Here is a 25747-nt window from a genome sequence, read left to right as displayed (position 1 = left end):
CTCATGAAGTGGGTGATGGTAGAGAGGAGATACAATGTTTAAAAAGGATAAGGAAAGAAACAAAAGTAGCTAACCAGAGGCCAAGAAGGCATGGCATGTGCCCGTTTGGCAGTTGCCCTTCTTCCTGTTACTAAGCTTGCTTCTCTCTTGGCAGGATTTTTCACCCAGATCTCCACGTTGGCTGACGTGCAGGAAAACGTCATGGAGTACCTGCACGTCCTGAGCCGGCCCAAAGTCATTGATCAGGAGCACGACGTCGTATGGACTGAAGCTTACATCGACAGCACTGTGAGTCCCCAGGGCCCCTGGGGGTGGCCTGAGGGTTTTCCTCTGTTAATTCCAGAAGACCGTGTTAACCTTAAAAATAAAACTGTCAGTTATTTTCCTAGCAAAAATGGGTTTATTCCGGAATGGCAGAGAATTGCAATCCAGGACAAGCAAAACCAGAGGCGAGTCGAACAAACAAAAGAGAGAGGAATGTTATTTTATGGAGAAGAGGGAGAAAGTTGGGAAGGATTGTTTTGAACGAAAATCCACTGGAGTTCGAAAGTTCAGGATGATGATGATTTCCCATGGGCTGAGTTGCAAGGGTGCTTGATTTCTTGTAGAAGATGCAATGTACATCTTTTTCCTGTTGAGGCCTGTAACTGACGCTTCTTTGCTGTTGGAGGATTCTTCTGGTGGGTCTGTACTTGACAATACTTCCCACCGGCCTCCCTTTCTAGCACCCCCTAGCAACCACTTTAGTGAGGTTTTCCTCTATTGATTTTTACAACGGCAGCTGTCTTACTCTTCCTCCATGATGCGGCTCGATGACATTTTCCTTTGTTGTACGGTTTGTGTTGGTCCTCTGGACAAGCAAGGTTGGTGAAAAATCATAATATCAGACCGTAGCCGGCACTTTTGGAAGGAGTCCGGTCGGCACAGAAAAGTCCCTTTTGCTGTGTATTCTCAGTTACTTTGCTTTCCTTCTGTGTGTACAAGTTCTGTCGGTGCCAGGATTATGGTCGTGTTAGATTCCGTCCTCGCCATCTCAAAGGCCCAGTCCTGGCGATGAATCGTGGGGGCTCAGCTTGGGAGGATGACCGAAGTCCAGCTGCAACAGGGAGCGGGAGCCACGGTAGAGGCCACAGCTGCATTTTCTTCCCGTAGACAAACAGGAATATGCTTCCGTGGTGGTTTTAGAGGCACCGGATTGCTCTTGGAACTCTGGCCACGGGCTCTTTCTAAAGCCGAATTCCAAGCACAAGAATCTGATGCTGAATCAGAATACAAGGAGGAGCTTTGCAGTCATCAGGCAATGGCTCAATGGCCGGGTTTCTTGTGTCATTTCAGGGTGATTTTTCATAGTGATAATGAGTCTGATGGGAGTGGCGTTTTTCATGTACTGATTGTAAATGTTCTCACGGGGCCTCTCTCCCATCGCGTTTGTTGGGATTAACATCGCGTTAATCACTGTAACCCAGACACAGCTGTCCGCTGGAGTGATCGCCATGGCTGTGGTGGGCCGGCTTTTCTCTCCCTGAGCTCTCTCACTCTGCCCGCATTTCTGGCAGTGCAGGCAAATGCAGGGCGGGAACAGCACATGGGAACCCATCCTGGGGCCGCTGCGGCAGCCTGCCGCACTTCGGCCCAAACGACACGGTGAGACCACGGAAATACGAACTGGTCCATCGCCCTGCACAGAGATGGAAATTAGGCTGAAACACCTTTTCTGGTTGCCAGGGAGACCTGGGGCGCTCATCATTTTCACAGTCTGCCCCCAGGTTAGTTTAGAAGCATGGCAACAGAATAACTAAGCTGCCGCATTTGCGTGGGTACCGTGCTGACAGTCATAGCCGTAGGGTCAGCATGGTGGGCTCACCTCTTCGTAGGTGTGGCCGAGTGAGGCAGGAAAAGCAGGAGTGAAGAGGAGCGTGTGGCGAGCTGAGAATGAAGTGAGCCTGTCCCTGGCTGTTTTGTGTACAAACCCTAAACGGGCACTTTGATCGAGCATTTTATTTGTTTCATCTGTGACTAAAACACACCTGGAGAGACAGGTCAGTAGACTAGGAGGTCTAAGAAAAGGGATCCCACTGCATATAGAAATTCAGTAGAGAGAAAGCTGGCATCTCAGGTCAGTGGGCTAGCATGGTCTTCATAATAAATGCTTTTGAGAAAACAGGTAACCATTTAGAAAAAGGTGAAATTAGTTCTATTCATCAGGCCATAGCCAAGAAAGAAATCCAAGTGGATCAGCAATCAAAACTGTAAGAAATGAAACCATACAAGCACTAAAGAAAACCTGGGTGGATCCCTCTTTGACCTGGATTCAGAGAAAATCTTTCTAACTATGACTCTAAAATTCAGATGCAATGAAAAGACACATATAAATAAGTCTGTCTGCCTAAAGACCAAACAAAATGCAAACCAACGTTTATGAGCCAAAAATCACGATAAGCAAAGTCAAAGGCACAAGGTAACGTGGGAGAAAATATTGGCAATGTGGAGCACACAGAAATCATTAATAATCCTAATATATAAAGAACTTTTGAAAATTGAGGGTGAAACCTTAATATTCCTGTAGAAAAAGAAAAACAAGTAAAAGACATGAGCAGACAATTCACAAAAATAATAAAAATGGCATTCAACAACTGAAAGATGTATAGCTTCACTTATAGAAAGAGAAGAAAAATGAAAATTATATTCTAGTGAAATACGATTTTGCACCTATCAGAGTAGCAAAAATGAAAAGCCTAACGTACACGCTGTAGGTAAGGCTGTGGGAAAAGGAACACCCGTAGACCGCGTGTGGGAAGATGGAATGGGGCAATCTCTATGAAGTGGGATTTGCGGGTACGCTTTGACCCAGCAATTCCACATCCAGGAACAGACTCTGAAGATGACCCTCCAACAGTAAGAAAATACAGATGATAGAACAGGTTTGCTCATTACAGAAATGCATGTCATTTCAAAATATTGAAAGTTACCTAAATACACAGACATAACAGATAGATTATGATAAAACAATGGAACACAAATGGTACACATGGATCTTGATATAAAAGCAACAATGAGGATGATTTATTTCTATTGGTTGGTATAGAATGATTTCCAGGATGTATTGCTAAGTAAGAAGAACAAAATGGAAGAGTGTAAATAGAGTGCCACCTTTTGTATAAGAAAGAAGAGGGGGGCGCCTGGGTGGCACAGCGGTTAAGCGTCTGCCTTTGGCTCAGGGCGTGATCCCGGCATTATGGGATCGAGCCCCACATCAGGCTCTTCCGCTATGAGCCTGCTTCTTCCTCTCCCACTCCCCCTGCTTGTGTTCCCTCTCTCGCTGGCTGTCTCTGTCTCTGTCAAATAAATAAATAAAATCTTAAAAAAAAAAAAAAAAGGAAGAGGAAGTAGAAGCTATGCACGTACCTGCTTATTTTTACAAAAAGAAACACAGCCAGGATAAACCGGAAACCAGTAGAATCCGTTACCTATGAGAAGTGGAAGCACAGAGGAGGAGATAGTGAAGGGAGTGAGATGCCTCTGGGTGCACCTTATTGCATAGTTTGGACTTCTGACAGCAGCTTGATACTCCATGCATTCCAAAATTAAAATCAACAAGAACGGGGGGAAAACTAATCATGAATGCAAACAGAACCAAATGAATCTGAGGCCATTTCAAATGAACTACAAAAATTAACAAGAAAGGGAGAAAAAGCAGTGAATTTTTGGAATATAGCAGTTATGCACAATATTAAAGCTCGAACATAGTCCTTTGACTATCCTCAGTCTAGGTAGGAGAGAGAATGGGAAATAAATTTTAAACTCCCTTTGGTGTCGTTTGGAGTAATGTGGGTCTTGCAATTCTGAATCTACTTTGTGAGTATGGTAGGATTGAGCAAATGTGTAAACGAGGAAGACAAGACCCTCGGGACACCCATGGGATGAGACTGGATGGGAGGTATCAGAATGAGACCCCAACTCTGTCCTTTGAAAGGGCCTAGAAGCAGTGGCACCTCAGTAGCAATGAGCACATCTAGAACCCTGACCCCAGCTTCTAGAAACCATTCCCCATGAACAGAAACCAGGGTTCCTTAGGGAAATTGGTAATTCCAGGGCTTGGGCGGGGAAGATGCCTCCTCCCTCCCAAAAAAAAAGCCTGGAATATTTTATGCCAGAAACTAAGAAATTCCTAAAAAAAACCAAGGAGGTCATATCAAAAGGACACAAGAGTCAGTATGAAGGGGCCCTCGCTGCTCAACTCAGGGGCAGTAATGGATTATAACCTGTGGAATAAAACAGAAATCCACGTGTTCTTACCGATATTGAATAGATCAACAAATCTCAGAGGGATGAACCAAAGAGATAACGAGATAGGTATGGAGGGTTGCAGTGGACGGTGGGCTGCTGACTGGTAAATGTGAAGGGAGTCATGGAGATGGAAAATCACCACTTTCTAGCCAGTTTGGGAAAGACTGGTTAGGGCAGTCATCAGTGGATGCTAAACTAATGGGGAGATTTGGAACAGAGTATTTTCATGGTCTTAAAGATCTTCCCCAGAGATCTTCGACTAGTTCTGAGGGAAGTGGGAGAATCCAGACAAAATCTAGAATGAGTCATCAAAATTAGTGTCAATGATGAGAAGCAAATGGGCATGGCATGCTTTGGGAAAAGGACACATCCCACTTACAGAGTATTCTGACTGGGGATAGGTAACCGAAGGTCATGGTGGAGGAAGGCCATGGAAGAGGCCAAAGCTTGGTATTAATGTAATGTCTTGCTTTGGAAAATGTTAATCACGTGAATCAGTTGTTGCAGACTGACTAAATTACAGACACACGTGCATGTATACGTACATATATACGTTTACGTATGAAGGGCAGTTAAGAGCTAAGGAGACCCCATTGCTACTCCAGCTTTTTCACTAAAGCATTCTCGACAGCAGAGGCAAAGTCAAGGTCTGGGAGCAGCTCTGGACGTTCAGTTTTAGAGGAAATGTCTTTGAACAGTCTTGTGCTTTATCTTCAACACTTTATGAAATTTGGCTTCTGTTCCATAATCATCTTTACTTACTTTAAAATGAAATAATGCTTTAAGTGGCTTGTAATTGAGTTACATGGTATGCCAAGATAACAGAATTCACCTCTTCGAGAATCCTTTGCTATAAATCCTTTGTACCTAAAACTACCCCCCCCCCGCCCCAGAATATGTCTGTCCCTGAAATGAATGATAGCTCAGCACCTCCTTTCCAGCTTCTGTTGTATTTTTGCAAATAGCCCTGACAAGTAAATACCCTAGTAGAATGTTCTGAGAGTCCTTCTCATCTTGGTGGTGCTGACAGACCTGCTGGGTTGGGGTGGACCCTGGGGTTTCCATCCTCCTTCTTTCTGGGCCTGTTCAGTGAGGAAAGGCAGCTTCTGCTCCAACAGATCCTTCTCTGGCCAGGAAGCAACAATCTTTTCAAAGTCTTTCTCTGGGCCTGGATTCTGCCAGGTCAAGGACAAAAGCGCCCTGTTGTTTGCATGGGCTCAAAATAGGATTTGTATGCTGAATTTATCTGCAGAATCTAAATTCTGAGATGAGCCCACCAACTTTGGACCCCCCCAGAAGACGAATGGGGGAGGGATCAGCAATTGCAAGTTTGTGACCATCCTGACACATTGCGGACAGTCCCAAGTCAGCGTTGCCCTAATGTGTCCCACCTTGCAATAATGAAAGAGACCGAATTCAGAAGCACTTGACATTGGGACTGTTGACCCCATTTTCATAATGGCCTGGTTTAGCGATGGCAACTTTGGATTTTCTTTTTTATATTGAAGCATTTATAATCTACCTTAGTTTATTAACTGATAGCATTGAATTTAGAATTAGAATAGCCTCAGTTTGAATTCCATGTCTGTACCATACTAGCTGTGTAAGCAAGTCACTTAGCTTCTTTGAGTGTTCTTTTCTACCTTTACAGCATGGAGATAAAACCTGCCTTCCAGGGTTGACACCCAGGATTAAATGTCTGTGCATGGTGAGAACACAGTAAATAGTGCCTGTCATCCTTCCCCAACCTCGGGAAATCAGTGTGACTTTTTCTCCTTGGCCGTGGGGAGTTTTGGACATCTTTTTTGGTCTGGGTCTCACATGGTAACTACAATATGGCTTATACCATTTTGTTAATAGAATCTAGCACTTAGGTATAATGAGTGCCTTGGAAGCACTATGCGTCTAGAGATGTACTTTAATCCTTTGGAACTCATTTTACTGTAATTGCCTGTTGTGGGCGGGACACTAAGTCTGGGGTTGGTGCTTAGGGTCAGTGTCCCCAAGAAGGACTGGTGACCATGCTGCACCGTCCAGGCAGAACTCCCCACAGCCTCATGGAGGTACGTACTGGCTGACCGTCCAAGGCAAGGGAAACATGGTAGGAGCCCTCTTCATTAGCTGCCACATGAAGGACTTGGTGCGCTCCCTTGGCCCTGACACAGTTCGTGCCAATTGCCCAAAGCACACTGGAGGTTGGATCTGGAAGGCCATGCTGGTACCAGAAGTTGATACACAACAGTTCCACGTTGAGTTATGAGCTACTTGAAGTTCATTGTCTTCATACGTAGACTTCCCAAACCTGTTGACGCCGGTTGTATTTTTATCATAATTGTATAAGTTAAATATTATCGAAACCAATAACTTATGAGTGTTAAAAGAAAGTTGTTACTTCTGTAGATATGTAGGTGAATGCACTGGCAAGACTCTGAAGAAAATTGCTAAAAACTGCCAGTGTGTCAACTATGGGCAAAGCATCTGTAAGACTGGGGAGCACAGCCTAACATGCATTCAGAGGAAATTGATACTTAGCCTGCCTTCCTTCCTTCCTTCCTTCCTTCCTTCCTTCCTTCCTTCCTTCCTTCCTTTTTTCATTTCTTTTTTGAAAAGGGTGGTTTACCTTGATTTGTTTGTTCCATCTTAGGTTGATGGGGAAGGTCTGATGGCTGGGTTAGTATCTGCTCCTTGTCTTATTGCCTCTTGGTAGCCTCTGGGAACTGCGAGCTCTGTGGACGATGACCTTACCAAACCCAGGGAGGAGGGTCACCCACTGGTGTGTGCACAGTTTTGATTTCCAGCTAGAACTGCCAATACACTCTTGCGCCATGGGTCAGCATCCCTGGGACCCCGTGTTAGTTTTTATTGCTGTGTAACAAATCATCATTCACAGCAGCTTAAAGCAACACAGATGTGTTATCTCAGGGTTTGTGGGTCGGGAATCTGGGCACAGGTTCACCAAGGCCCTCAGCTCAGAGCCTTCCAAGGCCACGCTGCTGTTCTCATCTGCCGCTCAGGGGCCTCTTCCAGACTCATTCAGATTGTTGACAGAATTCAGTCCCTTGCAACTGCAGGACCGAGGTCCCCGTTTTCTTACTTGTTATCACCTAGGGATTGCTCTCAGCTCCTGGAACCGAAAGTTCCTGCCACATGGCCAATGATAGGCAGTCGTGCAATGCTGTTTGCTTTCTTCCAGATCAGCAAGAGTGCTTTTAAAAGCTTCTTTGATTAGGTCAGGCCCACCCAGGATAATCTGTCTTTTAATTAACTCAGTCAAGTGATAGTAACCTAATCATGTGAACGATATCCCATCATACTCGTAGTAGGGGAAGGGGATCTTAAGGGTCATGTCCCTACTGAGGCAGAAATCTTGGGAGCCCTTTTAGAATCCTGACTATTTCAATGGCCTCTGTCTACGTGTTGTGGTCTGAGAGGGAAAGATAATGCCAGAAGGAAATACAGCCACCCCCTCCCGCTCCTTGCAAACTCTGTGATGAGAGCAAGTCTCAGGGCAGCCGTGCCTGCCCTTCCTCGTAACACCGCTGCTTACTGCTGATGTCTCTAGGAGCCTGCTTCTCTTTGTGACATCGTAGCCTGAAAGTGGCTTTGGTTTGTTCCTCGGAATCAGCAGACTTGTGACCCTGCGGATGTATGCTGTTTCTACCAACTACTAAGGGAGTAGGTATTCGTCAATTAGCTACTAAATGTAGACGCTTGATTCCACAAGTTTGCTTAACGTGGTCTTAAAAGCCTTCTTTCTTTTTAATTATCTGGTGGTTACGGCAAAAGGAATTCCTGTTTGCTTGACTCATCAGTCACTATGGCTGAAGACCCAGCAGCAACAAATACAATTACATAATTGATTTGATACTTAAATGAATAGCTTAAAATGACCCATGAGTATGGTGCTTTCCCTTTTTATTAATTGCATATTGATTCATACATTTCTGGGTCTGGACAAGCTCAAGAGAAAAGTTTGTATCGGCCAAATATAGATTCTCGTACATGAGTCAAGGACTGCATTTCACTAATAAGCCTGATCTAGACCCGGGACTGACAAAATTTTCCTTTCCGGGCCCATCCGCCCTGCCTGTTACTCCCGTCTGATTAAATATTCAGTTTCCTGCCTGGCTGTGCTATTCAATTTGCTTTCCTGGTGAAGCCCAAATAAATGAATTCATGTTAACAACGTTAATTATGTTTAATCTAATAAGATCTCGTGTATTAATTGACAAAACAGCAAACACCAGAATTCTGAAATTCATGGGCTTCTTATCTGAATACAAGTTGTGCACAGTCATTATCTCTTAGGTGCAGAGCAAAAAATCATTAACAATGGAATTTGTTCCATTTCGTAAGCAAATGACTTGTGCTTTCCAGTTGGGACTTAATCATCTCAGGAATGCTACCCGACTTGCTGTGCAGGGTGGAACCTGCATTAAACCCAGGAAGCATCAGCATCCCTGATCAGCTCCTCCAGGGGAGTTTACACAGACCATGGTGACACACAGGAGGGAAGCAAAGAAGTCTTTTAGAAACGGTGGGAATGTGACCATTTAAAATAATGAGAATTCATTACCAAGCCCTGCTGCCCCTCCCTGGTGCTGGTAATGCAATTCGGAATGCAATTTGTAGGAACTTTCAAACCAATTTAGTTGCATTTGCAAATTGGACATGTATCCTTCCTCCTCACCCCCCACTAAGTCTAACTTGGAGAAAATGCTTTGCCTTTGATAAATGGCACATTTGTTTCGGTTTCCCATCAAGGAACGGCACCTAGGCCATTTAGGAGGCGTTTGGGTGATTGCTTTAAGCTACAACATCTTACTGCCTAGAAGCAATTACTCAGGGGGTCGAAGCCATCATAAGGAAGTTGTTGGGGCTTGGAAACTGAATTTACAATATTTTCCCAAGACACCGCTGCATATCAAGAAGTTCAAATCGTCAAAACAAAAAGACACACGTATAGAGAAACATAAACCATCCTGCTGGGTCGTGGAACAGAGAATGCCATCTGCATTACATGGCATGGAGGAAACTGATTACATTGGGACCTCTATTTCATAGCAGATGGGTTCATTAAATTTAATAGCCTCCAGAGCCTTTAGAAACCGTGTTAAAAACATGTGGAGCATGCTGTGACACTTCACTTCTGCCCCTGCAGTCATTATAACTCTGGCACAGACTATAAATATTATAGTACTTTATTTCCATTGAAACAGATTACTATTATAATTATTATTATAATTAAAATAATAATAATAATAATTATTATTATTATTATTATTATTATTATTATTATTATTATTTTGCCAGGAGATGGTGATGTTAAAAAGAGTGCATTCCTGATTTCTGGTACCATTTCTATTTATCCAAATATTTTCCTTTTCCATTTGATTCTAGATTTCTCTATTTAAATAGTGGGTTTTTTTAGCTCAACTTTTTTTTTCCCTTTGAGTTCATGTTATAAAACTATGAATCGAAAGTATAAAAGTATCTTCAGGAAAGATAATTCTAATACATTATGGATTACTGTCAACTAACAGAAAAGCTTAGGGCTGAAAGTGAAAACAAAAATTAGATTTCAAGGGTTTTTTTTTTAGATTTTTAGATTTATGGTTGTTTCTGCTATTATGGTGTAATAATTTGTAACTGTCTCTAATGAAAAGACAAAGCTTGTAGAAATAGATAAGACCTTATAGAAATGGATAAAACCATTAAGCCTGAATAATCTTTTAGCATAATAGATTATTCAGTATTCTTTGTTGACAAGTGACAACACTCAATTCAAACTAGTAAAGGTCAAAAAGGGAATTTGTGGACTCTTGGAACCAAGATATCTATATAGTTCTGTCTCGAGGCGTGACTAGCTTCAGGAATCACTCCGTGTTTTCAACTTCCGATTAATCCTACGAGTTCCTTGATTTCTTGGCCTCATTCCCAGGCAGGCAGTTTCCCACTCTAGGGGGTGGGAACATGACCTCTACCATCTACCAGCTTTCATTGTTTTATATCCTTGATTTCTCCCTTTCTCCTCCAGCATCTCTATCAAATCCACACTAGCCCTGTTTGGGTCACACCCCCATACTGAGAGGTGAGGTGGAGCTACGTGATGGCTGGAATCTCACAGAGTGGGGAAGAAACGAGTCTCAAAGGTTGTTGATACTGGGAGGGCTGCAAGGTGTAACAGAGTCCTGCATAGAACTTGTTTATAGAACCCAAAACTAATCCATGCCCAAGATCGTGTATTCCATAGTATGATATTCATTATGGTAGCATGTTTTCAAGCAGTAGCGTTCTGTATCTAGTGAAATGTTTCCATGGGCACTTGGTGTATAAGACATATAGAAGCAGAGCTACTCTGGTGGATGTGGGGAGTGGGGGCATGGAGCCCCACTTGCTTGGCTACCTCCTGAATGCCTAGGGAAGCACTTTTTTGCTTCCCCTTGAGATTACAGAGCCTAGGTAATATTCTGAGTAATCAGTGAGTCAACCTCTCAGAATGGCAAATGGGATTCTCTGCTGTGGATTATCTGCTGTTCCCCCAAGTTTATGGCAAGGTAATGGGTTGGGTACAGTTAGGAAAGATGGTTATGGGGATTGAGAACTTGTGCCCATGGTTGTATTAGAAAACCAAATTGCCTGTGTTTTTCCGCTCAAATATCTGTACTTTTTATATTCTCTGGAGACCAGTTCTCTTGGCAGCCCTCATTCATGGGTGAAACATGGTCTCCTCGAAGTGCTGCTTAACATGGTGTCCCAATTCAAAGCCAACAGAGATGAACTCAGTGTTTGTGTATCTGAGTTCAGTTCTGAGCAAATTACATAACTTACTCTAGCCCACCATCCCACTGAGGTCAGATGTGTACCACTAGCCAATCAGCTTTGGCCGGAGAAGGGTCACATGAAGGAGACAGATCAGCCAGGGCTGTGGACCACAGATTCTGTAAGAAAGAGGTATGAGCAGAAGGAAATGACCAGTGTCTAGAGGAGGTGACATTTCTAGACCTCTGTCTCTCTATCCAAGGCTTCTATAAATTGCATCCCCAACTAGCTTCTAATACTAATTCTTTGGACCATGGCTTCCTTTTGGCTCCAGCTGCTCCAACAAGTATCCCCCAATCCTCTCCCTGCCTCCCACATCTTGACATTGCCCTTTCTTCATCCACCCATCTGCTACATAGCGAATAGGAATCCCTCTCCATTGTGCCTTCTGAGAGCTGAGGGAGGTATTTTGGCCACCACAACTAAATCTGTGCTGCTTTTTTCCCCCTTAATGGCTCAAATATTTGGGCAACTTAGATTCTCAGAGCTGATTCTCATGCTCTGACCTGGTTTAAACTAAAATGAATACATTCCTCTTATTACCAGCATGAAGAACAATTAAAATAATCCCAGAGAATCAGCCTGTGGCTTGATATCAGCTGCCAGTTTCTCTTCTCTTGCTGTACACAGAATTTTCTCCATGTAAAAGATTTAATTCTCCTACTCTCATTCCATAAGGATTGCTGTGCCAACTATAAATGGATTGTCTATGAGACCAGGGCTCAAAGATACCATAGATGAGAGTATGTCACCTAACTGGGCTCCTCAGCTGCTTCTTTTGAAACATGGCAGAGGACCATTCTTTTGCCTCTTCTTGGCTTTCAAAGATCATTCCTTCCTGGCTTTTCACACCCGCTGGTGAGTCATATAGCAACTGGGGGCTCCTTCAACATGAGTCTGCCGATGATACACACTACCGTTAAATATCCAGACCAAGCAGGGTTCTCAGTGCCTCAAGGGAAATTCTCTCTTGTTCTGAACAAAGAAAGGAAAAACAAAGACATGGTTTATTCGGGCAAAAGGAGCATGTTTTCAAATCAATTTCCATTATGTTTACTCAAAAAATCTGGAACATCAACACCTTTGCTGGTTGATGGAAACAACGATTCAACACTCTTGTAACTGATTTCTCTTGTGAAGTGATCAAACAGACGGTGACGTGAGATGAAGCCGGAGCAGGTGCTCCTCTCTGTCTCGTTCTCACTTTTAGCACACTGCTAAGGAGCCTTTGTTTCCAGTCGCGAAAGAGCCTTCCTTTGAGGACAGTTTCAAATGCACTGCTTGTCCATCCATTTGCCTCCCATGGTATTCTAAGAAGGGACTCAGGGACAGCACTGGCCTCACACTTTACAGGACCCTCCTGAGGCTAAATTAGATGACTTTTTTCTGTCCGCCTCAGAAAAATATTTCAAGGCCCTGCTTGAAAGTGCTTCACAAATGGTCGAGCTATGTTAAGTATCAGCCAGTAAACTGGAGGATCTAAAGTGGGGATACACTCACCAAAACCCAGGAGAACCTAAATTTGAATCACTTGATAACCTGACCGCTGTTCACCCCTTAGTGTTCCCTTTCAGCCTGGCTTTTCTCCATTCAGTCCAGCCTCACCCAACCCACAAATTCATAGTCTTTAGATTTTTCTCATACCTAACCATTGCACGTGTTCCCCTGCAAGGAACAGCCTCTTCCTCTCCCCCCATCTGGGAGCGTCTGGGCTTATCCTTTGCCTTTCTCCTTCACTGTCTCCTCTGCGAAGCACCCTCTGATCTTCTCGGGTCCACCCCCTGTTTTGAATGGGGCTATCGTGATATGCTCTTAAAGCATTGAGCACCATCCTAGGATCTTGTGCTGTATCAAAAATTCCATTTTTTAATCTCACCGAACTATAAACTCCTTGAGGAAATGGTTGATATTTGTTCTCTGATGTGCTCAGTACAGCGTTGGGCACAGAGTAGGTGCTCAAGAAAGACTCAGTTGTATGAGTCCCGTATAATCAGACATCTCAAGGTTGGAGGACATCTGACAATATCTGTGTTTTCTAGATGTTAGGTAAGAATGGCGTCATCTCCAACATTTCATTGAGCATGCTTCACACTTGCTCAAGGCCATGTTTGTTTATATATATCACAAGTGGATTCACCTTCACCATATGACCAGGATTCTCTTTCAGGTACTCAACACCATCAACCCAAAGGACCATTCACCACATACATCAAGGAGTTTCTGAAGTCCTGTATCCATGCTTTGAAGAGCTAGGGTGATGGCATTCTGAATGGGAAAGGTGGTTTAATATCAGCTATCACATTGTTAAGATAAAATCAATGGTAGGTTTGCCATATGCATTTCCTTGCCACAGAACTCACCTACTGTTAAAATATAAGGGAATTTTTTAAAAAGGCTTTGGCACTGTAACAATGCTATCTGGTTGCTGGGTATATAATGGGCATTCAGGAAATCCTTAAAAAAAGAATCTTTTACATTTGTTTTTCATTTCCTGGCTTTCAAGTGCTTTCCTGATATTGCCTCTAAGTGTCTTACCGTGTGCCACAGAGCCCCACCACTGCTGGCCACTCTCCCTCAGTCTCAGCACACCAGCCACGCTGGTTACCTTTTGGTTGCTTGAACATCCCCAAACTTTCTCCCTCCTTGGGTCTTTTGAACGTGCTTCTCCTTCTGAACTGGCCTCCTTCTCTGCCCCTTTACTGAGGGAGAGGCTCTTTCCCACTTCCATGTCTCAGCTAAAATGTCACCTCTCCTGCACCATTAACTTTCATCTCCGGTCCCTATTGCCTTTTTTCACAGAAATTATGATCATTTGTAACTATTATAATTATTTCAGTTAAACACTTTGAGATTTTCCCCTCTTTAAAAATTCTTCTTCGTCTGTCTTTCCGGAAATAGCATATGGACCGGGACAAAGTCTGTCTTATAGCCCTATATCCTGGTGCTGTGCCTGGCACTTAGTACCACACACTCAGTATTAACTCAGAGACATGAAGTGCCTTGTCCTTCATCACACCAGTCTCTTTTAACTACTCACTAGCCCTTGTTTCTCCCGCTCTGCAGTATATTTCTCCTAAAACTGTACAACGAGACACCAAGAATTGGGGAAGAAATAGTACAGAATGTTAGCTACAAAGTGGATGGTGGTGCCAAAGAGAGTTTAAACTACTGTCCCCAAAATACAGCTGTCATATTTGTCAAGTTCAGGTCTGAAGCAGCCGGTTTTTTATGAATGCCGGCCTTATCTCTGCAACGACAGTCACTGATTTTAGATGGAAGAACAGGGAGCTTTCAGGAGTGAACCAGATTTCTGCAATGTTCCCTTTCTGTGCATGTTGTTAAAAGCAATATGTTGGGAAAAGGGTTGATTGCTTAAGGCACATTGTTTATACTGCATTACTTATGTCTGATGGAAAAGTTCCTAACGGTGGTTTTCTTGCTAAAGATATGGTCTATGGATGAAGAGTGGAATGTGATTTTTTTTTTGGTAGGGCATCATCCTAATTTAGGTGGACTCCAAAGAAATTTGATATTGGGAGAGGCTGGGAAAAATATTCAGGTCCCTGGAACTTCTGTAGCGTTAGCATTCAATTCTCCATCAAAATATAAATGCTGTCTGCTTTTAATTACCATCCTTTTCCAGGCCAAGTTAATTACTCTGGGCCAGACTGGAAAGGAAAATTCCCAGAAAGTCTGATATGATAGAACCGTAGTGTGTTTTCTGAAGAAGATGCTGAGAATCCTTAATGAATTACTGTTTCCGTTAACTTTTACAACAGAATACTAAGGGAAGGAGAGGGGGAAAATCATAGATTTTTGGCAGCTGTTCACCATCATAGCACTTGACAATCTGCTTCTTATTTAGTTTTCTGTTATGTAAAAGCATGGAATTCTCAAGAAATATTGATCACTGCATGACAATACATATGTAACAAAACCGTATTGTGTTGAAAAAGCTCTCCTTTTAAAGAGAGATCTCTGATTCTCTTTATTTTGTTATTAAAATGTATGGGTCTTTTTACTTCGAAAATAATGTGGTTTTGTTAAACATAAGTTATTTAAAGGTTAAAATAATCTTAATTTAAACTATTAATATTATTAAGAACAGATTTTCAACCAAGTACAGCTGAACGCAAACAAGGACAAACTTGGGAAAGAAAACCGGTGGCTGGGAACGCAGAGATGCATTGGGATCTGTGTCTTGGCCCCAGGGAATAGGTTCACAGCAGCCCTTTGCTACCTTGGCAGAACCATACATTTTTGTAAGGTCTGTTGATTTCCCCAGACTTCATGGAATCTAGATCAAGTTTGTCAATTTCCCATTTCTCTTGCGATGATAATCCAACCTAGGGCTGAATTAGGAGCACTGAAGGTGTCTGGACTTAGGCCCTGGTACCCAGCTGGACAGATGGCTCCTTCTCTGTGGACTCAGTAAATAGGAGAGCCTGCTCTCTGGCCGTCATTATTTTGGGAAGCTTAGGAAACCAGATGTACAGTTATCTGGTTCATTTACCAAACACCTACTAAGTTGAGGGTCAGTCCCTATGCTAGGCATTTTCAGGAAATACAGTTTAAGTCCCTGATGTGGGGGTGCCTGGGTGGCTCAGAAGGTTAAGCATCTGCCTTTGGCTCAGGTCGTGATCTCAGGGTCCTGGGATCGAGCCTCACGTCAGGCTCTCGGCTCAACAGGGAGTCTGCTGTTCCCAGCCACTCTCCCTCTGTGCTTTCCCTCTCTCTCTGTCTCTCAAATAAATGAATAAAACCTTAAAAAAAAAAAAGTCCCTGATATGAACAATCCAAACCAATTAGGTCATTTAAAATTATTAGATTTTTATATATATATATATATAGCTATTGGTAGCTTCCCACATTTGGTGGCAAGGGCTGTACGTCATCTTTCTCACAATCTTATTACCAGGTTATGGTGAAAACAAGTCTTAGACAAATTCTGCCGTCCAGGCAAACGTTTATTAGCAGCATGCCCCAAAGTCAATTAAGTGTTCCGAAAGCCCGAGGAGGTCCCAGCTCTCTATCCTTTCAGATGTTCTGATGGCATCTCGCATCAGAACAAACATTATTTGCAGGAGTCAGTTAACCTTCTATTTGGAGTCAGGTGACTGAGAAGCCGGAGTTATCGGCCGACGGAGCCTGTTGACCAATGAGACCAGGCACATGGCTTCTCAAGATGGAGGTCGCTGAGTTCCCCCAAGCCCTCTGGGGGCTCCTTCAAGGAAAGGCAGGGCCTCTGCAGTCTGTTGAACCAATCCACTCAGAGCGGACACCTTCAATGCGCCACTGAAAAATCCTTTCTGATGTCCATCGTTACGGTAATTGGCAAACCCTCTGGCGTGGGTCAGAGATACACAGCTGTAGCGCGCGTTGTCTTTTGCTTAAATACTGGCCCGAGTATGTATTCCTGATGAAGGCAATCGACTACCTCTAAGACATAGATTAAAATCAGCATATGCTCTTATATCCTATCTTCTGTGCTGAAGTATTTTATAGTCAACTACCTACCACATAATAGTGGTATATACAGTTGACCCTTGAACAATGCAGGGTTCGAGGCACCAACCCTGTGCAGTCTCCAATCCATGTATGACTTTTGACCACAAAACTCTAAGGACCACTGACCTCCTGTCCACCAGAAGCCTTACCAATAACTCAATTAACATGTGTTTTGAATGTTGTATGTATTACATACTATATTCTTACAATACATAAGCTAGAGAAAAGAAAATGTTATTAAGAACATCATAAGGAAGAAAAGATACAGGGCGCCTGGGTGGCTCAGTCGGTTAAGCGTCTGCCTTTGGCTCAGGTCATGATCCCAGGATCCTGGATTCCAGTCCCGCATCAGGCTCCTTGCTCAGCGGGGAGCCTGCTTCTCCCTCTGCCTGCCGCTCTCCCTGCTTGTGCTCTCTCTGACAAATTAATTAATTAATTAAAAAAAAAAGGAAGATACATTTACAGTATTCTACGGTATTTATCAAAAATTTTCACGTATAAGTGGACCCGTGCAGCTCAAATCCGTGTTGTTCAGGCATCCGTTGTACAATCAAGGTTTCTTCTTTGTGACATGGGAATAATAATGCTGCTGATCTCAGAGGTTATAAAATTAAAAAAAAAAAAAAGATGATGTTGCTTAGCACCACGTCAGGCACACAGCATGTGCTCCACGTAAATGCTCATCATTTTTATCTAGAAACTCAGAGTAACATCATTCATTGTTCCAGACACAGGGTCTTGTAGAATGAGTTCTGCCTTCTTTTCCTGTTAGACTTGACAAATCCTGACACTCTCCAAAAGAGAGGGGGTAGAGAGGGTCATGCATATATGTCCCTTCCCAACAGAGGGGTGTCCCTGAGTTGCTCCCATACTTTGCAGCCACACTCTCTACTCCAAGTGGTAGATCCATGTGTCCTTCTGGAAGCTCCACTCCATGCTTGGGAAGGAGAAAGGAAAAAAAAAAAATCCACCGATGCCCTTGGCCGTCACTCTCTCAGAAGTGTCTATGGCAGCATCCTAGAGCAACACCAGACTTAGACTAATTACAGTACTGGAATCTGCTGCGGCCCTGTGCTTGTGCTGTGGCCAGCAGGTGTGAACCAAAAAGCCTGGGAGAATGGCTGAGCAATAAAAGCTACTGGGGATCTTCAGAAGCATCCTTTTCGGTGTCTCTGCTGTGCAGTGGGCTAGGCCTCCCGGTGCAGCACAGTAAGAAGAATGGGTGCAGGAGCCACCGGTATGGGGCAGTTACCCTGCACCCCACATTGTGCTAAGTGCTTTTGCATCCCTGGTCAGCGAGTCCTATTGTCTCCATTCTCCAGAGGAGGAAGCCAAGACTCAGGGAGGTGGAGAGGAAGTTGCCCAAAGAGTTGGGATAATCAGTGGTACAAAAGGGCTTCGACCCTTGGGTGCCTGCCTGGGTGGGAGGCCTGTGCTCTCGATGGGGTGTGGGCAGATGTCTCGTGTATCTGTGTGTGCTCTGATGAGGTGCGGGCCCAATGGGGTGCATTACGGAGTGCCCAAGTCCTTAAAATGCTTGATGTGAGGTTAGATATGGCCTTTCCATTCCCGTCAGCCTGAGTGACATTGCTTCTACTGAATTTTGAAAAGCTCATGGTACCTGCTTTGAGATATGAGGACACCAGAGCCTGACTTGTCCTGAATCGTGTTTCATGGCATTGCCACGCAAGATAGGAAACTGGAAATTCTGCAACATGTCTGTCTCACGTGGAGAGTTCTCTGTGCTGTATTAAGTGACAGAAGGAAAAGAAACCCCAGCATTCCTGGGTTTAAAACAAGTCCTAACAATTCTATTCAATGGGCTTTTAAATATCCTGGAATTTGCATCTCGAATGTGTTACGCATCACAAAAGGATTTTGATGGTGTTATCACAGCAAACACTGTAATCACAGCCTATAATTTATATAATTCCAACTGTCTACCGTCAAACATCATGATATGCGGTTGCTGATAGGCACACGGCTTCTCTCCTGAAGGAAATAAAGGGTCCTCAAACTCCTTGGGGGCATTTTAATAGCTTTGCATGGAAAGTCTGGCCACCTTGATGGGTAGTCAGGTGAGTCAAGCAGTGGGTTAATGAGTAGATCTAAACCTCAGATAGGGAGTTGAACAAGCCACCGTGTCATGAGGACAAGCCATCACAGAGTGCCCTATGCTTGGAACCCAAGGAAGTCGAGCCATCGGGGGGCCCCTGCACTGCATGGAGCAGCAGAACCTGTGGCTCATGCTGGAGGCCTTCCAAGAAGGGGTCCAATTAACCTTGGCGTTCAGAAATCTTGCCTGTGTCTGAACCTTTGCTCCCATTCTGCTTTGAATGGGGCCAGGAGGGGAAGCAGTGACGTCGTCAGGCGTTTCATTACTGAACTCTGCTTTTTGTTCCCACAAATAATCAACTTCAGTTGTTTTTTCTTTTTTAAGAGTAGACAGTCAGATTTAACCTCTTCCCACCATGCTCAATCACGGCCAAATGTTCACCTCCAAATCAGAATTCCTCAGGAAAGGTTTGGGGCCACGAGGATGTGAAAGAACAGCCCCAGGTCAGTGCCTGGAATGAAGGAGGGACAGAACAAATTGCTCTGTGTAAGCAAATAGGACGAATGCAGAAAAAGCAGGCTTGCCTCCTGAGAGAAGACAGGGAACAGCAAGCTTACTCATGAGAGAGCAGGGGCCTGACCCCAGAGGCACAAAGCAACTGGAGACCTTTACAATGGCAGGGATCGCTCTTATTTCATTTTCTGTTATTTTCTGTGCTGCAGCCCATTGCATTTTCTCAAAGGCCTCAGAGGAGCAGTGTTGGAGGGCAAACTGTGGGAGAGCTCCAGTTTTTTACATGACTACATTCTTGGGAAGGGGCAGAGGGGGTGTGCATACAGGGTAGTGGTTTCATCTGCTATGGAATGAATTCAGCAGGAGCAGAAGATCAGAACCAGCCCTGGAGACCTGGAGGCCCCATCCTTCCCTAAGATCCCAGCAGCCTCCAACAGAACCATGGGGCTTCCCCTACAACGGGATGGCTCCTCAGTTTCCCCAACTGAAAAATGGGAAGACTGGTCTAGAACAGGGGATCTCAAAATCTGACATCTGGCCATGTGTGAATTTCAGGCAGTCTGTGACCCCTCCCGTGGAAACGTATTCATGAACGGGTACGGATTTCCATCATTTCCCGCGAATGTTGAAAACCACTGGAATAGATCTCCGCGGTCTAGTCTAGCGATTTGGGCCTGTTTTTGTTTTGTTGTGTTGTGAATTGCCTCACTGTACCTAGATGGCAAGTAAAATACATGAATCATTTCTTGTGGGGAGACAGCCATGATTGATACCAGAGAATAGTGACCTGAAAATCTAGTGAACCCTGCAGATGAGGCAACACCTATGTCACTGGGTTTGCGATGCAAGTCTTATTGAAGCCGCTCCGAAAATACATCTCAGATTTCTCTTCTTGCCATTTGCAGTGTGCATTCCACACTCTCTCCTGCTTCGACCATGCCTGTTGACTCCCCGCTGGCCTTCTGGCTCTACCCTTACACCTTTAGGCTCCCTCCCTGCCTTTGTCTCAGTTCCTTGGAGGTGAGCACCCACCACGATCTGCCATTAGGGCCCTCACTTGTTTCCTGGCTGACTCCCACTTCATCTTTGGGTCTTAAATTACGGATTCCTTCCCTGACTCAACCGCCAAATAGAAAAGGACCACCTATTAGTATCTCTTAAAATCTGTTCTTATTGTCAATAGTATTGCACACAGCTTATTATTCATATTGCTTGGGCTGTTTAAAAAAATTATGTCTCTCTGGCTTACTCTAAATTATGCATGGTAGTGCTCTGACCTTTTTTTTTGGCCATTGCGTTCTCAATATCCAATACGATACCATGCAAATAGTAGGAGGGATTGCTAACGGTAGAGAGGAGAGGAAAAATACTTTTTACTCTACCCTCTTAGGTTTAATGACATGGGCCCTGCAGATTAAACTGACAGAAGGTAAATCAATAGGCAGAAAGGTTCATTATGTGCGCGTACAGAGGCTTTCATACAGGAGAAATGAAGACTCAGAGTCATTTAGGCCCAGGGGTGGGAAGATGGGGATGGAACTTACACACCATTTTAACAGCGAGTGATACATTTGTGGAAAAGTGACAAGACAAAGGAAAATGACTTTGGGCTTCTACAGGCGGTAAATTGTGGGAAGGTAAATATATTGGAGAATGGATGGGAGTTTGGGTTATTTTAGTAAAGTTTGCTTTGCAGACTCAATCTTATGCAGTCTCTGGGGTGAAGAGAGTGTCTCTCGTGATTAAGAGCCATTTTCTTGTTACTGGTGTGGGAGAAGAAAGGGGGGCACCCTCCCAGAGGGAAATGTATACCCTACCTTTAGGCAGAAAGGGGGAAGGTGGAGAGTTTTTCCCACATCTGCTGTTTCTCAAGTGCCTTCAGCTCAAACTAATCCTTATGCCAGCGGGGTGTTCTTTGGGGTAGCCTATTCTAATACCGTTCAGGTAAAATAGTCTCTGCTTAGGGTAACACGATTTGATTCTGTTACAGTTGAATCTGTTTGCCTAACACTTACTCATTTGTTAAGTCTCTTTTTAAGTACTGCCTCCTCGGGGACCTGTCCCTGCTCTGGCTTCATGGCCCACTTAACACAGTCTGATTATCTTTGGTTTACCTTCATGTCTTCCCAGTTTGTACCATCAAAGACAGGGTAACAAGCAAGTCTCCATGCCCAGTGGTCTTCCCTGGCTCGGAGGCTGATGCTTAGTAGATATTTAGTAAGTATATAAAAAACAAAGAACTGTTTGTTAGCTCTGGTGGGCTTAAAACTAAAAAAGATGTGAATGTGATGAGTTTATGACTCATTTATAACACTGGGGATAAACTGTTTGCAAGTCCACATTCATATGACCCATGCATGGTTACACACACACACGCACACGCCCGCACACACACCTATCTTGCATATGAATATTAACACTGGGGCTACATACGGTGGGTGATAGCTCAAAGAACCTGTGTCTCATTTATCTTTGCATGTGGCCTGCATACCCAGTACTCCTATGAATGACCATTGTACGATTGAGTGAATGAGTTCATGAGTATATGACTTACACTCGCCATCTTTTATTATATTAGCTTTTCAGATTTCCCTATATGGAGATGCAGAAGCCATTGTTATTTGAAAGAACCGTAGGTTTTATTAATTAATTTCAGTTAACAGAAAGATGAAAACAACCAAATCTTACCATTCCCACATGTCTCTGAGCTTTTCTCTCGTGATGGGTGTTTCCTGCACACACATCGTTGAATGAATGTGCAAAACTCATGGCACATTTCATGACGATCGCCTTGAATTTCAGAGCAGCTGAATTCAGAAATAGTTCTTATGAGTTAGTTATGGGTAACACGCTGTCAAGGTAGGAATATGATCTGAATCTCTTGGGTTAAAACTACCTTATCAGCTCCAGTCCATTGCATCATAAAATCTTCCAAACCCCTAAGATTAATTAACTTAGGGCACCATTAGGATATTTTGAAGAAATCTAAATCACCACAAATCTTTCCTTTTCTCTTAAAAATTGGGCCAGAAGTACAATTGAGTTCTATCTTATGAAACTGGAAGGTAGTTCTTGATAATCTTCCTTTACTTTAGCAATTCCCTACTCTACCGTGGGCTTCTGATGGCAACCTCTGTGGACTGCTCTGTCCCCAACACCATTACTGCAGTTGCTGTGGACTTCCTTATTAATGGGAGCTCTGTTGTATAATCCTTTAACCGTCTGATCTCATGTGTCAATGCTGACATAGCCGTGGGCCGGAAAGGCTTTGAGAATCCTTTTATTTTTGTACCAGGGCCGGGCTTTGATGATCTTGAGGAAGCCTACTGCTTCACGTGGCGAATCATTGTCTACCACTTCTCAGTCTGTTGAGGTGACTGTGTTTGGCTGATTCTCCATATGGGCTTTACCCAGATATTCTTTTTTTTTTTTTTAAAGATTTTATTTATTTATTTGACACAGAGAGAGACAGCCAGCAAGAGAGGGAACACAAGCAGGGGGAGTGGGAGAGGAGGAAGCAGGCTCTCAGCGGAGGAGCCTGACGTGGGGCTTGATCCCAGGACTCCGGGATCACGCCCTGAGCCGAAGGCAGACGCTTAATGACTGAGCCACCCAGGCCCCCTTTACCCGGATATTCTTTCCTTGATTGTCCAGGAAGGTCCCACCTCTTCAAGTACTCAGTGTCCAAGCATGGGGGAACATCTGTCACAGTGCCCAGACACCATAGTGCCCTCAACACTCCTGATGTCTCTGTACCAACTGCGTTATTCTCAGTATCCGTTGAGGGAACCAGTCAGCGGTATCTCAAAAACTCACTTTTGAAATTACCTAAATGAGAAGGAATGGGGAGTGTGGGGATAGTGAGAAACTGACCTTTGTCCCTCTCAACACTGTGCTGTCACCGACACCCCCCCCCCCAGAACTACTGTGGCTCTTGACAACTGAAGGGACATTGGGGAAGGAATCACTGAGTTACTGAAGACTGAGATCGAATCTTTGTTCGGCCCCTCATTGGCCATGTGCCCAGTGTAAATCACGTCCCTCTTCTGGACCTCAGTTTCCCTACTTTATAGGGCCAGATGCTATATAAACTATAATATGTAATACAAAATTAGTGTGGTGATACTATGGATATTAAAAATATTCACATTACAATAGCCATCGCAGTAATGATTCAGTGCACTGAATTTACCCCCAGTATTTCCCGATATTTAGTGCTAAAACGTTTCTCCATCAATTCTCAGTATCTCATATGTAGAAAACTTTTAATAAGCTTTGTGGACTGAAGAACAGCACCATCTCCGAGGTCCGTGTAATCCTTATTGAGTAACACTAAATAAGGGTAATCATTGCATCCACATTTATTAGATACTTACTATTAACCAGGCACGGTTCAAAAAGCTCGACACGTAACTCTGTGTCCAATTGTCTCTAAATAATATAACATTAATACTGTATTTAAATACAAAATTAAATCTCTCATTTGGTATACATACACAACAGTCTTACAAGATAGGCGCTACTGTTACCTCTGTGTGCAGATGGTAAAACAGAGGCACTGAAAGAATAATTTTCCCAAATATCCATTAGAGGTCTTTGCTTAAAACAAACAAACAAATAACTGTCCTTTCTCAGGTAGAGCGTGAGCGTTTTAAGATAAAACCAGTGAGTGGTTCGAACATTTAACACACTTGCCTTGAGCCTGAACACCCTGTGTTGCTCTCTCCGTAGACAGCGGGGTGATACTGGAGTTCCTTTCTGATAACCACGTGGAGACTCCGGACACTATAAAATTACCCTATGCTTGGTCCTGAAGGAAGTTTGTGAGCACGTCCAATGCCAAGGTTCTCCCAGATCTGTGTGCACTGCCGTATCCAGCGAGCAGGCTGCGAAAATCCACGTGGCTATGGCCAACGCACTGTTTTGCCAAGCATGCTTTCTCCCCTCTTAATTGAGAAACCTATGGTTATTTGGATGGAAATTTAATCTGTGCCTCTGATTCATGTACTCATTACTCATTAAATTGCTATTTAGTTCTCGCTATACGCGCTGTTAGAGCTTTCCCTAAAGCTCCCCCAAACCAAAAGTGGGTCATGGCCACGTTCAGCGAGGCCAGGCTGCGTCACATCTAACGTGAACGGAGCTGGGGCTTGAGAGTTCCGTGAGGCTGAGCGAGCGAAGGCACACAGGCTGTATCAGGCGTCAGCCCCTGTCCCTCTGCATTTTGACACCCCCCCCAACTTCGTTCTCCAAAAAAAATTACAATATGGAGTTTTTGGAGAAAGAGTCCAACGTCTTTTATAGTGAGGAATGGGTGCTTATATTTTTATAGTGAGGAATGGGTGCCTTCCTAATAAGGTATTTGTGTCACTTACGGAGGTGGCCGTGGTGTGATGCTGGTTAAGGACGCAGCCCCGGAGCCAGTGGGCCTGGCTTCAAATGCCCCGTGCCACTTAGATGTGTCGTCTGGGACGGTTGGCTTAACCTTTCCTTCTGTGCTTTTAGTTTTATCTTATACGAAAGGGATGAAGGTAGATTCTGCGCTGCTGGGATAGTGCAGGGAGACAGGGATAGCTGATGGAGCGTCCTCCCTCAGGGCCCTGCCTCCTCCCCTCACCGGCCGGTTTAGTGGCAGCTGGAGCAGGGCTGCTACTGCAAGCCAGTGACATAACATCCGCGTGTTGTTTATCATCCAGGGGCACAATGTAAATGTTTGGAGGGGCCCAGCTGGTGAAGCAAGCGTGGAGGACTCTGGGTATAAAAGAAGAGTGGTTGGGGTGGGGTGGTGACCTAGAGCACACATGCATCACTGAAAGCTACGCATTTCAACATTTTAAAAGTAGCTGATGGCCAAGTGAAATTAAGGGAATAATCTCCTAGAGGCTAGAAATGCCTTTTGCCTGACTACGCCAATCCCAATTTTGCTTTGCCCCCTTCTGCCCTTCAGAATCCACTTCTATCTTCTTCAAATTCTGGAAGCTCCTGGCACCTTCCTTCCTGTGCCCAAGGACTCTAGCAGCTAGTAAAGCATCTCAGTCTTCCTGCACTGAGGGCTCTCCCTTCATGTCCCCCATGCTTGCACCTGCAGACCCTGTCACTGTCTGTCACTGACACAGAGAGCTGACCCTGCGTTGTGTGGCCACAGCCCGCCATCTAGAAGCGGCTTCCCTTTGTTGGCTTGCTCAGGGGTGTGTGTTGCTAGGCGGTGTCAGACAAGGTTAAAGGGATTGCGTAATCTCGGGTTGTTTGACCCGAGAACCCTCGCCTGAAGCCCAGGGTCCTAGCTTCTGTGGTGTTTGCCCCTGGTCACTGCCTCTGGGCACTGGAAGATTTTACTGTCTAGTCTTTATCCTTTATTTAGTCTTTACTTAACTTTTAGTCTATGGAGTTCATCAATGAGGGATTTATTCCTCTGAGCTCTACCCGCTCAGCAGCGTGCTGAGATGCTCGGAAAACATGCCTGGGTCACTTGATTCTGTTTGCCCTCCATCACCAAGAATTTGCTAATATCCATGTGCACGTGGCATGATTGGGGGCACGGCATGAAGCTGTTCTCACCCA

At 44.2% G+C, this 25747-nt stretch overlaps 1 protein-coding gene across 3 annotated transcripts in view; it reads left to right on the top strand.

Moving 5' to 3' along the window:
- The window catches only part of CACNA2D3 (calcium voltage-gated channel auxiliary subunit alpha2delta 3), an 834102-nt gene that overhangs the window by 552848 nt on the left and 255507 nt on the right, over positions 1 to 25747 (top strand). For all 3 annotated transcript variants that reach the window (XM_087866960.1, XM_087866961.1, XM_087866959.1), the window contains exon 13: positions 155 to 288. In XM_087866960.1, coding sequence (XP_087723086.1) covers positions 155 to 288 — 134 coding nt within the window. The remainder of the gene's footprint in view (positions 1 to 154; positions 289 to 25747) is intronic.

This window comes from Ursus americanus, chromosome 14, assembly GCF_024610735.1.
Source record: "Ursus americanus isolate L20-20 chromosome 14, mUrsAme1.1.p, whole genome shotgun sequence".
NCBI lineage: Eukaryota > Metazoa > Chordata > Mammalia > Carnivora > Ursidae > Ursus > Ursus americanus.
This window is presented reverse-complemented; position numbering and strand designations above follow the sequence as displayed.